The sequence below is a fragment of the Sebastes fasciatus genome, chromosome 6 (genome assembly GCF_043250625.1).
Source record: "Sebastes fasciatus isolate fSebFas1 chromosome 6, fSebFas1.pri, whole genome shotgun sequence".
In the NCBI taxonomy this organism is placed as follows: Eukaryota; Metazoa; Chordata; class Actinopteri; order Perciformes; family Sebastidae; genus Sebastes; species Sebastes fasciatus.
Window position 1 is genome coordinate 11,547,849 of NC_133800.1, and position 17,502 is coordinate 11,565,350.

The 17,502-nt window shown below is 40.2% G+C and overlaps 1 protein-coding gene across 1 annotated transcript in view; it reads left to right on the forward strand.

Annotated features, from left to right (window-relative positions):
* Nucleotides 1-17,451, forward strand: part of plcxd3 (phosphatidylinositol-specific phospholipase C, X domain containing 3) — an 18,527-nt gene extending 1,076 nt beyond the window's left edge. Inside the window, exons 2-6 of the mRNA XM_074637646.1 lie at nt 10,223-10,479; nt 10,728-10,901; nt 12,553-12,728; nt 13,408-13,509; nt 14,510-17,451. Coding sequence (XP_074493747.1) covers nt 10,223-10,479; nt 10,728-10,901; nt 12,553-12,728; nt 13,408-13,509; nt 14,510-14,666 — 866 coding nt within the window. The 3' untranslated portion in view covers nt 14,667-17,451. The remainder of the gene's footprint in view (nt 1-10,222; nt 10,480-10,727; nt 10,902-12,552; nt 12,729-13,407; nt 13,510-14,509) is intronic.
* Nucleotides 17,452-17,502: the final 51 nt, after the last annotated feature.

Consider the following 17,502-nt stretch of genomic DNA (forward strand, 5'->3'; position numbering starts at 1 on the left):
CTCTATTACCCCCACTCTCTCTCTCTCTCTCTCTCCATCTCTCTCTTGCTGTTGAACTATAGATACCCGGTGTGTTTAGAGGATGGCATGTGCAATTATGGCTTCTCAGAGGCAGATACCTTGGACCTTGAGTCCAATGAGGCGTGGCATATTACCAGCAAAGAGACATGCAATCCATCACAGATTCAATCAAATAAAGACAGAAGCAGCATGGCATGTATTATTACCTCATGCTTGTAATTTTGCTGAATCATGTGACACACAGTTCATCCATGCCAAGCCAGCATGGGAACATGCTCTGTCCCATTTAATTAGGTATCATTACTTCTTCTTGGCCCTGCAGCCTCTGTCCATCCTCCATTTGGAGAAACATCTTCCCATTCTTTGCACTTTCTTGTGCTCATTTGCACGCATTTGGCGTGAGGTTTGTCAAGAAAAAAAAATCCAAATCTGCAGGATTTTATGAGAGTTTATTCAGCAACAACCATGTGTTCTTATTGGAGTGATTTCTTTCAAAAAAGTGTGTCTCACATCACATCCCTTTGTCTCATCTTAGAACGCAGCATTACGCGCCTTTGTAGGCAGGAATAAAACTGGGGCAGACGAGAAACAAATGAGACAACTGTTTTATTTCACTCTTCCTTTTAGTTGAAAGAATCTTATATTCATCACGTTTGATTCCTGACATGCAATCCTCAGCATCCGCTCACTGTTGCCGTGTAATTCAATGATGCCTTTTCTTTTCTCTGGAAAATAAATAGCAACTTCACCAGCCGACAGCCCTCAATGATCCAGTCCAAAGCGTTTTGGCAATTTGACATTAAGTCACGTGAAGACATTTGATGTACAGAAAATAAAAAGAACAAATGCTGACCTTTACAGAGAAGTTAAAAATGTACACTCAAAATCATGAGCACAATACACTTCATGGTGAGGGGTAAACTGTCATAAATGGGAAATGTTGTAAATATTGGTCAAAAGATCTAAGGGGTGTGGAAGTGGAGATATGCTTCTACACTGGTGTCTATTCATGCTGTACTTTAAAAACAAATGAAATAATGTATTTAATTGGAAGCCAATAAAGGGAGGCCAGCAGGGGCACGGATGCTCTTTCTTCTTGCTGTTGCATGTTGAACAAGCTGCAGGCGAGACGAGGCCGACTGACTGACTCCCACACAATGACTTACAGTAATCAATAAGAGAAGAGATAAAAGCAGGTCTCCAAGTCCCTGAATGAGATAAACTTTTAATTTCTCAATAGTTCTTAGGTGGAGAAACCTCCCACTTAAGACACAGTTGGAATTTGAAGGGTCAAATAAAAAGGGACAGCAGGTTTCAAGGAGCTGCATATTCTCAATGTAACCAGGATAAGAAATGTTACTTAAGCATATTTTATGAGAATAAAACAGGCTCTAAAATGGAATTGCAGGGAGACAGGTGCAGAGGAAGACAGACAAAGTGATCAGTCCAATCCTGAGCTGATCAATCTTGTGGGTAAGTGGCAAACCACTGCAATGTCTGATCTGGAGTGCCAACAACATGGTTGCGACATTTTTACAAAATCTATCGTTCCTCTCTCTTTGATTGTCTCAGAGAGCTCCAGCTGAATTAAAATTGCATGATTTTCAGAGTCCAAAGACACCAATAAATCATTTGTCACCCTGAGGAGAGCTGACTCAGTGCTGTTGTGAAAGCTGACTTAAATTTGGCCAGAAAAAAAGGAGAAGAGCTGTGAAAAGACAGATTTTACCAGAACCGCAGATAAAAACATTTTTTAAACAAAAGGTTTTTGAGTAGTTGGATTTCGATTGTGTTTTTTTTCTGTGAGTAAAGTTATTACAGAGTCGTAGAGTTGTTCATTATGCCGTGACTCATGACACAAGGCAGCAGCCAAGTGCATCGTGGTTGTAGATTATTATATAAGAATAATACGTATTGTCATGAGCATAATCCTGCCGCCGGTCCTCTGCTAGTCAGAACCACCTTGTTTGTGAGATAAGAACATGGTGGGTGCCAGACATGACTCAGCTCTCTGTGTTTGGCCCCACATGCCACCTTGGCCTCACGCTGTGCCGACCTGTCCTGTCTACAAGTCAGGCGACCTGCGCCGGCTCTACTCTGAGGATAATTGGGGAAAGGGTGAGGGGACGAGCAGGACAGGAAAGAACGAGAATGGCAGGAGATTAAAGATGGAGGTCATTAAAGGGACAGAAGGAGGGAAAGAGGCAGGGAGTAGTTATCATTTTCCTTCCCCCCCCCAGCTGATCAATGGGGGACATGGTGGGCTGTTTTTCTGAGGCTATTGTTAGCTCTGCTGGGTGAGTGCTGCAGACTGCCAGGCGGCACATTCGTCTGACTGAGGTGGTCAGGAAAAGGTGTGCTGCCAGAGATACTGTGAATCTGTTTCTCTCTTCTCTCACCATGAAACAAGCTTTACTGGAGAGAAGGGGAATGGCTGTCAGTGAGTTTTGCAGTAATTAAACTGGATTTGCGGTAAGGGTGCGCAAATTGGAGTATGTGCTGACTGGCATGAGCAGGTATCTGTGTCCTATACCAGCCCAGTCGCACAGCAATTCATGAAATCGTCACAGAATTGAATGTTTTGATTTGTGTACATAGACACGAATTCCCAATTTTTTTTTTGTGATGGTCAGCACAAAACCAATTCTTATTTAATCCACATAATTGGAAGAACCAGAGTTATTTTAACCCAAACCATGATCTTTTCCTGAAGCTAACTAAGTAGTTTTGTTGCCTACTTCCATACTTAAAGGACTAGTGTGTAACAATTAGTGTGAGCCATTGTCAGAAATGGAATATAATATTGATACGTAGGCCTATGTTTTCATAATAAGAATTGTTGTGTTTTTGTTACCTTATATTGAGCCGTTTATATCTACATAGGGAGCGGGTTCTTTCTTCACGGAGTCAGCCATGTTGCACCGCCATGTTCTACAGTAGCCCAGGACGGACAAAAGAAAGCACTGTTAACTTTTCCTGCTTGGGCCGGAGTCAATAACTTTACTCGCTGCCATCGCCGCCGCTCTCTCTCTCTCTTGCTTCACCACTCACTTCCCACGTAGACACACACACACTACTGGCTCTGCTCCAAATGGCTCTAGAGAGCGTCGGCCACTGTAGCTCTCCAACACGCTTGGCACACGGGAGAGGGATCAGTTGGTTGCAATCTCCTCACCTCACTGCTAGATACCGCCAGATCCTACACACTGGACCATTAAGTTATACTACTTCCAGTGTTATTTTAACCCAAACCAGAATCTTTTCCTAAACTCAATTAAGTAGTTTTGTTGCCTAAACCTAACCAAGTTGATCTTTTCCTAAACCTAAATAATTAAAAAAATAAATCTAAATAAATTTATGTTAATAACTATGCTATTTATATTGATTATCTAAGCTTTAGTTGTTTTATCAGGCCAATATGTTTACATTTACTCTCTAAATGGTATAGGTGATCGACTGATCCACATCTTTTTTTCTGGCTTTTTAAAGCTATATTTATCAACCTTTGGCCACCAGGGGGCAGAAAAACTCGGCCGATAGACATACAGCCCTGACACATTATGCCCCTTATAAATGTGTTATTTATATTCATATGTTTACCCCTTTCATAAACACATAGATATTTGTTCCAATGTTAAGTTGAACAGTATTGATCAATGCAGCTTTTGAGGCCTAGCTCATTCTTACATATGGTTGGTAATAAAACAAGTTGGGGACAAATTGGATGGCCAATATAGAATCAGCACATGCACTTTTTTTTTTATTTTTTTTTTTTTACATTTTACATGTACAGTAACTGAAAAAATGTAGTACGTAATTCAAAATTAGACACTGGATTTTATCTACCTAAAATGTATTAATTTGCTATCAAGGAAAATTACATTTTGTTTGACTTTGAATTCAAAGCAGGCAAACACAATAATGACTTTACCTCAGAGATACTAAAATGCCCACCGGGTCAGATTTACATGAGAGGGCTCAAGGGAGCCATACTTAACCTCTCCACCGACTGACTGTAGCAGCTTATGGCTTTACCAGAGGTAAAAAATGAAAAGCATATCCCATAGGCCAAGGGGAAAGGGTGAAGGCAATTGTATTAAGTTAAGATGGCCTCGCAGGCAATAAAAACAAATCCATTGCAGAAGAGGCATCTTCAGTCTTGCCAGCTCCCTCAGGAGCAGAGGAAAAGGCCGGCCCAGGACTTTCAGCTGTAAATCTGTCTGTCATTCCCTAGACCATTCTGCTGCCACTTAAGCCCCTGAACAAGGAGGATGAATGGTGTCAGATGCCAGGATAAACACTGGTAGTGCAGTGAGATGCTCGAAGGGCAGGAAATCTGCCGGCTTAAAAGCCATTGAAAAGCAGAGGATGTAAAATTCAAAACACTCAAAGGAGGAGAAAACAGTTTGGGCGAGAGAGAAAATATTTGTCCTAGAGAAATGAAGCAAACAGGTGTTAAAGAGGTGTAATGGATATGCCCCCGTGAGTCACAACCCACCTAAATCTCTGTTTGGCTCAACCTTAGTTTTACCAAAAGCTATTGTGACTTTAAAATTGCTCAGACACCAATCTCCTTTTATTGTTCTGTGGATTTCATAGCTGACAGCAACGTCTGGCGGTATACTGATGCTCATAACAAACCATCTCAACTTTTTCAATTTTACAAGTTTGCTTGAGTAAATCTTGTCAAAAAAATGTCCAACAGGCAAAAAATTATTAGGTATGGATTCTCCACAGGCTGCTTTTGCCTCACCACGGCAGCTAATTGAGTTTTCCAGCAGGAGGACATTTATCTTGATTCTAAAAGACAAATAATTCAGCCTCATCGGAAATGCATGTGCTTTGTGCGCACTGCCACTCGAACAAGATGGAAGAGAGTATAGCAAGGTAGCAAACCCAAGTGAGACTGGAGCAAATTGAGCAGGAGTTTGAAGAATAGAGTGCTGGAAGGAGCAACACTTGAGTTACTATAAAATAGCACACAACTATCTTTTAGTATCATTTCGCTCACCTCCACCCTGTTACTTTCCACTTCTTGTCATTTCCTGTTTTCCCGTCTCCATCCTAAGATAGAGTCAGTGGTGAGCAGTAATGATTTGTCATGAAAAAAAGCATAAACCACCATCTCTGAATTGGCTGCTCTCATTCAGTCAGAATGACTCAGTTAACACAGGTCAATTCCCTGAGATAACTTTCATCACCCATCACCACCGCCATCATCATCATCATCATCATCATCATCAAGTGGATTGCTGCGTTTTCATTATTTCCGTATGTTTCAGCCTTTTTCTGTTTCTCTTTTGCATTCTGGCTCATTGTCCCTCTTTCCACGTTCTTCACATCTTATTCACCCTCAGTGACGTGACTATGTCTCTGATGTGAGAGAAGAAGAGTTCCCAATTCAAAGCTAACGTTCATCTGTGTTATTCAAGGATTTAGTTATTTTCCCTGCATTTTTGTTTATCCGTGAACACATCTTCACATTTATCAAAGCCAAAGCTATCGAACAGCAGTCAACGTATCCTCGTACAACGGTTTGTATCTTACGAAAAGTTATTCCTCATTTTTCGTGCATTCAGGAATGTCCAGCAACACGTGTCAATTTCTGCTTGTTACATGCATACAATCTTTTGAAAATAAACTTCTGTCTTCACAGGAAACAACTTGGTTAGGTTTAGGCAACAAAACTACTTGGTTAGGTTTAGGCAACAAAACTACTTGGTAAGGTTTAGGATACAAAACAACTTGGTTAGGTTTAGGCAACAAAACTACTTGGTTAGGTTTAAGATACAAAATAACATGGTTAGGTTAAGGCAACAAAAGTACGTGGTTAGGTTTAGGATACAAAACTACTTGGTTAGGTTTAGGTTACAAAACTACTTTGTAAGGTTAGGGCAACCAAAGTACTTGGTTAGGTTTAGGATAAATAATAAAAAATACTTAATTAGGTGTAGAAAAAGATCGTGGTTTGGGTTAAAATAACTTCGGAAGTGATGTAACTTAATTATGGAAGTTACGTTACTAAGAAATCAACGTTGAATTCTGGTTTCACACAGCGTACAAACACCGGCCTCCTGGGTGAAAGTCTGGTGTTTTTGACCCACCCATCTGACCTATGTGGATTACATACAAATTGATTTTGTGGTAGCCTATAGGTACAAATTACAGTGCATTACTTTTCGTTGGTATACTTATGAACGGTGTATGAGAACAGCCTGTGAGAGTAGACCGTTTGGATTTTGTTTACAGTAAGCAGGTCATTCCAAATGATAGACCTTGGCCCTTTAAATCAATGTGGTCAGACAGAACCAAAGCATAATCACTATGTGGGTGTTTACAAACAAATTAGTCGATTTTTGATTGAAAGGGAAAAGTTTGTTCACTGTGGCTGAGGCCACGAGGGAAGCAGTAATTAGTATTTCCTTTCACTGTGGTAGCGGTGATTACTGTCTTGTCTAATTTCTAGCGGTTAGACATATTAAGAGAGGATAAAAACCTTGTAAACATCATATACTGTCTGATGACTGGTGTTTTCATTCCAGTAGACAAGAACAAAGGGAAATGATTGAAATCTAATGCACAATGTTGAGATTATTTGTAAAGAATTGTATGAGGATGAAAATCTGTTGTCTGCACAGTTCGTTTCAAACTATGTTTTCCTCACATTTCCAAATGAATGCGTTGCCCTTGAGACATGGCCGCAGCATTAAAGTGGAGCAAATGATTTCATAACATAAACAATAATTAATCCTGTTCAGAGCTCAGGTAGCAGTTTGAATGCGGTTTACACCTCTCTGCACAGCTTTCTCTGCAGATTCTTATAGATGTTCTGCACACTCGGCACAATGTTTGGCATTTCGGTCTCTGTTTTTCCTCTCAGCAGTATGATGCACAGGCTTTTTGTCATGCATGCTAGTTAGTAATGCACAAACAAGCTTTATTTGTTTGCCTTGGGTGTTCAGCTTTCATTAAGACCTGCTAAGATATAGTTTGTTGCATTATCCTATGGGAGTGTTGGATTTAATGTATTTGAGCTGCACTTCTTTCCCTAACATACCGCGACAATAACTAAGAAACTTAACTAAGAAATTGTGATTTGATATTTTTCACCATTTTTTGACTTTTTTAATCAATTAAAGAAGAAAATACATTGTAGATTAGTAGAAAAAGAAAATAACTGATATAGATCTGCATCTCTGCATAATCGCTTAGTTGTCAACTAGAAATTGATCTGCAACTATTTTGATAATTGATTAATCGGTTTGAGTAATTTTTAAAGAAAAAAAGTAAAAATTCTCTGATTCCAGCGGCTTAAATGTGAATATTTTCTGGTTTCTTTACTCCTCTATGACAATAAACTGAATATCTGAGATGTGGACAAAACAAGACATTTTAGAACGTCTTCTTGGGCTTTGGGAATCGACATTTTTCACCATTTTCTGACATTTTATATACCAAACAACCAATAGATTAATCGAGAAAATAATTGACAAATTAATCAACAATGAAAATAATCCTTAGTTACAGACCTTGTGTGGTAATTATGGTGTTTTGTTGCACAACCTTCAGAGCCAGAGAACAGCATAGCCAGCTGTTGCGACTGTTTAAGGTCACACTCTGTTACGCTGTGACCCTGGTGGTACGATTCAGCCTGTAGAGATGCTGTTTGCTGCCCTGCCCCAGGATTCAGCTGTCTACCCTGCTTATGGTCATTCTCTGGGCCGACTGCGAAGACCTGGAGCTTAGCTGAAGGTCAATTCAGGCTCTGTGCGTGTGTGTTGGTGGAGGAGGGAGGGTGTATGTTTGTTTGAGTGAGGGAACGTGATGAAGTTGATTGCAGTTATGAGAGCATGCAGGAGGAAGATACCAGAGTTACTGTCAGCCTAATTTGCATAACAAACAGGCATGGAAGGACACACGACCTTCAGACCTAAGTGGCAGAATTCACCGTGGATCGATTGCAAGGAAAAGCTTAAGTGTCACCTAAAGCATCAATATATTGACAGACTTCCACAATCTGTCCAATGTTATTTTTACTGCCACTAATGGGATGGGATTTTGTATTTTTCTCTTGATACCATTCCTAGAGTAACAGTTAAATTAGACACATAATAAACTAGAATGAGCTGGTTAGTTTAGCCGTATGGTATTAATCCATTTAGATAGATTCTATTTTATCTGCTGAGGTTTTGACATCTCTCCTCAGTGACATTTCTGCTGCCTCTCCAACACAATGGTGCTGAATGGAAATGTGCTTGTGAGGCTCAAGGCACTGAAAAATTACATTTGAAACATTTAACAGCATAAATCTATTTCTCTCTGCCGAAGAAATAGATTTATGAATCTTTTGATATTTTAGTGAGATGGTAATACCACAGTTGGCGTGCTAGAAATGTAATGATAAGGTCAGCTTGTTCATAGCACGTACAGTACATCTCAATGCAAGCAGCAGTTCAACGATCCAGTCTGGTAGAAGTCTATCCGCTTCTGCTTGTAAAGCTTTGTGTCCTTTATATATTCAGAAGAGGGTGAAATAAATGTGATCTAACTGAGAGATATGATGAGTCAAAGTCAAAGTTTTTCTTTCTTTGTCCCTGCAAACTACCTGATCTGTTTAACACTTTCTGATTATATTGATGATGAGATGTCTAGGATATTATTTCCGCTTGGGGAAAAAATTGGTTTAAATAAACTTTAAAATTGAATTTGAAAGTTACCACCAAGAATCGAATCACCAAGGTGATCATGTTTTGTTAAAATCCATGAAACAGGAGTATGGTTGAATATAATAATTGCGTTATATGAATAAGAATGAAGGATCTTATTAACTACATGAACATACGATATACATTTGCAAGTGTGAAGAACTTGTAAAAGGTAGAAATGAGCCTTTCTGAGGGGTTTAGAAAATCAACAAGCGTCTGAAATTGCAAATCGAGTCACCGAGGAGTTGACAAGACTAGACCAGATTTTGATGGCATACTTACAGAGTTACAGAGGCGGAGGATCAGATCGGCATACGGTTTAACCAAAAATAAGTCTCCACTTAAAATCAATATGACAACTGAGTAACTCCGTCTGCTGAGGATGACCACAATATGTGGTTGAAAGCTTTGGTAACAACAAGTTAGTTGGATTATTGAGCTAACATACTGTAGGCTGGACCGAGTGGGCTACCTCCGGGTCTGAAAAGTGAGGCCAATGCAGAAGTACCTTAAACTTGCATTCTTTCTAACAGCCAGCAGTGGGCGACTCCTCTGGTTGCAAAAAGAAGTCTGATTGTATAAAAGTCTATGAGAAAATGAGCCTAGTTCTCTCTTGATTTATTACCTCAGTAAACATCGTAAACATGAATTCATGGACTCAATCGCTAGTTTCAAGTCTTCTTCAATACAGCATGATGTTCATTTAGTAAATTATGGTCCCATTTAGAGTCAAATAGACTATAAAGCAGGGGATGCTTTAGGACGTGACTACATTGTGATTGACAGGTCGCTACCACGGCGTTGTCCGGTCTGGGAGTTTTCCGTGTTTCCTCTTACTACTTTAACCCTTTCACAGTGTGTTTTCAGTTCATGAAAGTTAACTGTAACATTTTGGTCACCTAAAAATGTCTTGTTCAGTGTTCGGTTGTACTTAGCTCCACCCTCTCATGTCACTTCTGGTAGCAAAAAAACGAAATGGCAACGGCCAAATACCAAGATGGCTACGGACAAAATGCCGAACTCGAGGCTTCAAAATGGCAGTCCACAAACCAGTGGGTGATGTCACAGTGACTACATCCACTTCTTATACACAGTCTATGGCTGGACCATAGCAAAAAGTCCAGGCAAACAGCAACTGATGTAAACAAAATAGGTAGAAACCAGTCACGGACAGTTGCATTTGAGGATTCACTTTAGGAGACAACTACTGAAAGCTATAGAAGAAAAATGTAAAACAATAAGAATAGTATTGATGTTCTCTGGAACCTCTTCTGCCTGAGAAATGTGATGGATGAAAAATATCAGGGTATGTGAGCACAACTTTTCAAGTTGTCTGAGTGCATAACTTACGACCAGGAATGCTGTTATTCACAGACGGTTCTGTTGCCATGGCATCGGGGAAAAAAGCACTGACCCCACTACACATGTCCCACCGCAGAAATAAAGCCTGCAGCGGTCAAAACCTAAATGCAGACTCATGTTTGTGTCCTCTCCAGGTTCCCATGATTCCTTCAGTTTCTACATTGACGAGTCGTCCCCAGTGGGCCCCGAGCAGCCGGAGACGGTGCAGAACTTTGTTTCTGTTTTTGGCACGGTGGCCAAGAAGCTAATGAGGAAGTGGTTAGCTACACAGACGATGAACTTCACCAGCCAACTGGAGGCTGGTGTCCGCTTCTTTGACCTGCGCATCTCCACCAAGCCCCGTGACCCCGACAACGAGCTTTTCTTCGCCCACGGGCTCTTCAGCGCCACGGTCAGCAGAGAGTTTCGGTGCTTTTTGATGTGATAAATATTTTTGCAATGCCTGTGGTTGCTAAGTGATGTTTGTACATAGCTGTGTATGTGGCAGCATATTTATGTGAGAGAGCAGACTCTGAGCTTAATCACACAAGGTCCTTCAGAGATTTTTAAGTACATCACAATCATTTGCGTGCCTATATTTCACGTCATTATAACATTAAATAAATGAAAATGTGTATTGTTCATATTTGTGTTTTTTAGGTGAGAGAAGGTCTAGAGCAGATCAGCGGTTTCCTGTCAGGTCATGCCAGAGAGTGTGTGTTCCTGGACTTCAACCACTTCTACGGCGTGCAGAACATGCACCATGAAAAACTGGTGGCCATGTTAAAAGAGATTTTTGGAGACAAACTCTGCCCAGTCGTCTTCGCTCAGGAGGTACTGTTTAAATCAAATACACTTAACACTTCACAATGAGTTGGATTCAAAGCAATTAAGTGACCTTGAAGCTGGTCTCAAACCTGTATCTCAGACGCTTCTTTCACCTTATTAACCCTCGATTAAGAAAGAAGACAAATCAGGCATACATTCTTGTGTGTGTGTGTGTTCAAAAGGCTGTCGAAAATTATTGTTTTCTCAGCACAACAGTGATTTCTGTGTTTTGATCTCTTGAGATGCAGAATGATAGTTATCACATCCCTTATCATTGTTCATTTTTTTTTCACACTGAGTGTGCCCTTTTGCATAGAAGTCAAATAGAGAAAAGTGCTCCCGTGTTCAGATATATTTGTCTCTCTGCTGCTTTCTCTGTTTGTTTGTCTTTTATTAACTAACACTTGGCTCACCTCCACCCTGAGGTGAAAAACCTGGAAGAAGGACTACCACTCAATACCAAAGATCACAGTTTCCTGTCAGGTGCTGCTGCTGAATGAGGATGTGTAGTGTAGAGAGGAGGAAAAGTCCAATAGTGACTAGTGGATTCTGGGAAACTAATGAACGTATTCTCAGCGCTGTGGGGGTGTTAGGAGTAGACAAATGACTGGTGTTCTGTCCTCCGCAGGTATTATATTCACTCCTCCGTCCCCTTCCCTCCATTTCTTTGTCTATGCCCCTTGTCACCCCTCTGCCTCATAGCAGACACTTAATCCACTCTTCTTCAGTGGTTGTTTGGCTTATTTTCAGTGATAATGTACAGCTGGAAGCTCATTATCACAAAATAAATCACCTCATGAGAGAGAATCACAAACAAAAGCCATATATGAGCTATATGGGTCTTGGGGTTGAGATGAAAAGGCTTATTTTTCAGTTTACCTCACTGTACCATCCATCCAACATATTCCCGGCTACTTCCTTTAATCAGCTGTCAGGGGATATTGTTTTGTTGTTGTTGTTGTTGTTGTTGCTATAGCTTCATAGATTTAGCTACCCTCTTCCACCAATACTATTTATACCAACATATATTGCTCATGTCCATACACTGTAGCAGAACTACAGCCATTGCAATGTAATAATATCACTGTTTAGCAAAAAGTTGCTGTTTTACTTTTTTGATTGAATTGAAACAAAAATATAGAACTGCAAAAAGTGCCAAATTTATTATTTTGAAATTTCTGGCAGGTAATCTTCAGTCTTTGTAATTCTGAGAAATGTTTTCAGAATGTGTTTTACCTCTTGAATAGCCTGTAATAGCTTTAAAATTACAAATTTAAATTGTGTTTTGTAATCTTCCAGTTCTCTTTATTTTTTTTCTCAATACACAATACACTATGATTAGAAATGAAACACCACTGAACATACCTGACAATTTCTATGGTCAATCAGAGTATTGAACCAAAGCTGCTTAATAATCAGAGTGATGCATTGCATCAGGCAATTATATCCACGTATTTCCATTTGCTTCCATTCAAATAAACACAAAGAAACTGTCAGGTACATCTCAGCTACCTGTTAAAATGTTTTCTGTCACTCGGCACAGAAGGGGCTCTTTCGTATGTACTATTCAACACCCATCACCTTTTTCTTTTGTCACCTCTCACCATTTCTCCCCTTATGACCTCCTGCTCCCCTGAACACATGCCTCCTTCTCCAGGTGTCTCTGCAGTATCTGTGGGAGAAGGAGTACCAGGTGCTCGTCTTCTACCACCACCCCATGGCCCTGGAGGTGCCCTTCCTGTGGCCAGGGCAGATGATGCCCTCTCCCTGGGCCAACACCACCGACCCAGAGAAGCTGGTTCAGTTTCTCCAGGCGTCTGTCACTGACCGCAGGTCAGTCTCTACCTTTATTCCACTATGGGCAGTCCTTAATGCAGTGGTTGTCAAGCTGGGGAGCGGGACCCCTAAGGGGGGCCCAGACTTATAAAAGGGCGGATGCGGCAAGGCAAGGCTAAATATTGATGATGCATGGTTCTGCATTGGCCCTGGGGGGGGCTTGAAAATATTTTTTCTCACTTGATTTATTACCTCAGTAAACATTGTAAACATGAGTTTATGGTCTCAATCGCTAGTTTCAAGTCTTCTTCAATAAAGGATGATGTTCATTTAGTAAATTATGGTCCCATTTAGAGTCAAATAGACCATAAAGCCATGCCACTAGGAGCACCGGAGGACATCTGTCAGGATATAGTGATCATTTTATAAAAATAACTTTTCTTTAATCATATTTGCTCCATTTCTACCCACTGCTGCATTAAAGGAAATTTTCTTCAAAATCAGACATAAATTTGCATGTGAAATTGTCTTTTCTTCTGACAGTATAAGTGTTTTTGTTTCTTTGTCGTTACTCAAAGTAATTAATTCTAAAGTAAGGCAAAGTTCATGTATTTATGTAGCACCTCTCTGCTGCAGATGTCAGAAGGTGCTTTACATAAATAGATAAAATGCAAAAAAAAATACTAAGAAAAATACAGCAAAATTAAATCATAAATACTTGATGTGTGTCCTGCAGGAGGAAGGGGACCTTCTTTGTCTCCCAGGTGGTTCTGACACCGAAGGCCAGCACAGTGATGAAGGGCGTGGCGAGCGGACTGAGAGAGACAATCACAGAAAGGTGTGTATAACTGTTCATGTGTGACACAGAGACAGAAAGAATAAGAAAACTGTTTTATGTTTATGTTCAGTGTAACGCTAAGATTGGATAAGATGCGGGGTTAGCACCATAGGTGGCACTGAGCATTACTCAACGTATACACAGACACTGTGGAACCAAACTCATAGCAACACCCACAGGCCACAGAAATGACTGGTTTACCCATAACAACTTACAACATGTGCACACACACACATAAACCGTCATATGTGAGTCATCATAGCATTTTATAACTAAATCCAGAGGCATATTGGTTTTTACAGGTATCCCCAGGCGTCTGACACTGACCTCATTCAAGTTTGTTTTTTTTAAAACAGCTGCCACAAACCCGAGGCGTTTCTTCTCATCCTTCCCTCTTTCTATATCTCCCCTCCTCAGTCCTGGTTCAGGCTTTTCTTTTCCTGATTTACCCCCAGGTTCATCTGTATATCACTCCCTCTTAATGTCACCAGTTTGTTAAAAGCCTCGGCAGATAAACAGCCGATTTTCCTGGCATGAATTATTCATTTGATAGCTCCACTATCAGCCATCCTCACCAGGCGTTTGGTTACTTTGATGTAGGCATCCTTCAGAAAACACATCTATTGGTTTTGCCACACAGACCGCCAGCGTAGGACTCGACAGAACAAGAAAGGCGAGCGTGTGGAGGAGACAGCTTGTCGAATTTTGCCGAGCAGAAAGCTGGGTGAGGCATCTGCAGGAGTAGCACCCTCCCCCTGGTGCACGCCACACATGAACATGTCCAGCAAGTGTTCAGAGTGTCATCCTCACAGCTGGCGTCTGGCTTGCAGACATCCCATGCTGCGTCACAGAGATCTTTTATCACAGCGTGCCCCTCTCTTTGTTAAACCAGCCAGCCATGAATCATCCCTTCTTCTATCTTTCCAGATCTTTTGTGACTTTATTTCCCTCCTATTCCCCTAACGTGTGTGTGTGTGTGTGTTTGCGTGTGTCCTCCCAGGGCCTTACCGGGCATGATGCAGTGGATCAGATCGCAGAGACCCGGGGAGAGCGGCATCAACATTATCACAGCTGACTTTGTGGAGCTCGGAGAATTCATCAGCGCCGTCATCACCCTCAACTATCACCTGGGCGACGAAGACGATGACGCCACCTGAGAGCCCACAGGGGGCGTCAGGGAGCACCACAACCACCACTACTACTTATAGGGGCTTGGTCTGTGCTCTCACTCTTTTCTCTTTGGCATTTATTTCAGGAGGGGAGCTGCACTGCTTCTTTCACTTTATTTAGGGCTATAGTGAATCAAGAGCTCAAATGGCAAAAGGGTGTTGAGGGAAGAGAAGTCGGGACTGGGAGAAACAACCCTGGTGTTTGGTTGGAGCACGAAGAGAATGAGGTTTTGTTTTGTTTCCTATTTTGGGGATCAAACTTAGTTTTTCAAAGTGAGACGTTCACTTTCTTTACTTCTTGTGCTGTAAAAAATAACTGCTTTTCCCACTGATCAAATGCACTTACCACTTCACCAGGGGTAGATTCCTCACAGCACATTATCAGCTTTCTGCTAAATTATTGGTACATCATTTTCGGTATTCTAGAGATAATTTGTTTTAAAATAAATCTGTGTAACTTAGCTTGCCGTTGTTCATCTGAATCTCTCCAAGAGATGTTTTTTTTTTTATTATAGTATGCATCCCTGGTCAGATCACTGAGGGTGTTTGATGAACGCCTCGAGCAGACTGTGTTTAAAAAGTGTTATTATGGGTTTACTCAATACATATACAATAAATGAACCATCTTCCATATGTTCCCCCAGTAGTAATCTCTGAAGGGGCTTTACCTCCCAGTAATAATCTCCTCTGAAGTCAGTTTGCAGCCTAGACATTGATCAGACACCGTTATACAGCGGTAAGTCATTGACTCACTCATTCAAAACCACAGGGATTTCTTTTAGAGAGCAAGAGTGCAGCTCCGCTAGCTGGGAAAAAAGCACCAATCACACCATGTGTACTCCATTTTGGTGCATCTAAACTAGGGCTGAACAATTTTGAAAAATATCTAATTGCGATTATTTTGACTGATATTGCGACATAATTTGCTATATTAGAGGGAAGGATCATTTTTACATCATTATTCTCATTTTCATTGAATGATTATGGTGTGATTTTTTTTTCCGGGGATCTGTACCAAACAAAGATGTTTTCTTAAAGTCTGCAGAATATGATGTGTGGGCTAGGGCATCTCTGCAGCATTACAATATTTCATTTTGATACACATTTCGTCTTTAATAAATACTGCGCCATGTTGCGATTTCGATAAAATTTCGATTAATTGTCCAGCCCTAATCTAAACGCGACAATAATTTTAACATTGTCAGTGTGTTTAAAATGTCAAAACATGCATTAGCTGTTGCAGCAAGGTATTTTACAAAACAATAATTTCAACCACAAATGCAATCAATGCTACTAGTCATTTGTAATGGTTAGGATTCCAACGTGACTAATTTCTCGGATTTTGTTGTGGGTGCTGAGTCGTGATAGCCAAGTATAAATATACATCTGGGTACGAGAGTGTATCCACTGTCTGTTTGTGCGCCTATACTTACTGCTGTAGTGCAGTATATATGAGTCATCATGAGATGTATCATGGTGTTGTGTCTTTCATAATAACAGGTGATAAAGTTGATGAACACTCACTCAGAGACGCATTTTATTTCAAGTCAGAGAAGGCTAAACATTATAATTGGGAGTCAAGTAGGTCTCGATGTAACAGCAGTGCTTTGACACCTGAAAAATACTACAATAAATGTTTAGTTTAATATCTAGCTGTAACTCTTTGGTGTCTACCTTATTAGGTGTTTCATGTTTCTGAATGTTCCCCCGGATTTCTGCTATATCATTTAGTACACTTCCTTTTTCCATTTATGTTTAATGGGTTTCATTCTATACCCTGCTGTACTTCATTTAGGATGGAAAAAGTACTTTAAAATGGCACCTAAGAAAGACAATGAGAGTATTTTTATTGCAAGGTTTTACGCATTATGCATGAAAACAATCGCATAAAAGTCAAACATCCACGCACTTTATGATAAGTGTGGCATTTTCTGCTGAGAATGTATTCTGTAAGGACATTGTTGTCTAGTTTGGTAACGTACAACCAAAACAAGAAACTCTTTGGATTTGTGAATGTATGTGTCTTGTGAGTAACTGCCATTTCTGAAAAAGTCTCATGTGATCGAGTGACTGAGTATCAGCTAGAAAGTCATTTTTTTTGTATCGTATGCTTCAGTGTGGAGCTGATTTCAAGTTTTAGAGTTCAAACAGTACTTCTTTCACTTCCGTGTGGTTTCATGTTAAAATGTTTTATATCGTGGACAAGTTTGTACATACTGTAATTGCAAATAGTATACTGCCGATGAATTGTAAATGATTTAAACTATTGCAAAGTCATTGATAATAATTTCTTAACTTATACCTTAACTGAGCTGTCAAACTGCTTCTTCGTTTTCATATTTTCAGTTTTGTGCATGAACCAAACAGTTCTATATATACAGATAATATAGCTTTTGTTGTTTACTAACAGGGTTCATTAGGTTTGTGCATCTCCTTAGTTACATTGTTCTCAAGAGCATGTGTTGCATCTCAGCTGGAAATGTTTTTACCCTTTAAGACACATCTCCAAATTAATTTATTGTTTAAATGTTGCACTGCTACTATCCCATACAGATTAAGAATGAAGCCACACAAATGAGCAGACTTGAACATGCTTGTAAATTGTGTTGTAAGGACATTTGTGTCATCCCTGGTCCAAACTGTTGTCATTGCCTTTATGTTCTGGTGTGAAAAGAGTCCTTTGCTGTTGTGAAACTCAAAACACTTTTGTTCAAAAGTGACTCTGTTCTAAGTGGAAACGGCAAATCAAATCAAATAAAGCTTCTATGCCTAATGACTGACTATGTGAAGTATCTGGCTTGTTGAGTGCTGATTGGCTGGTTAG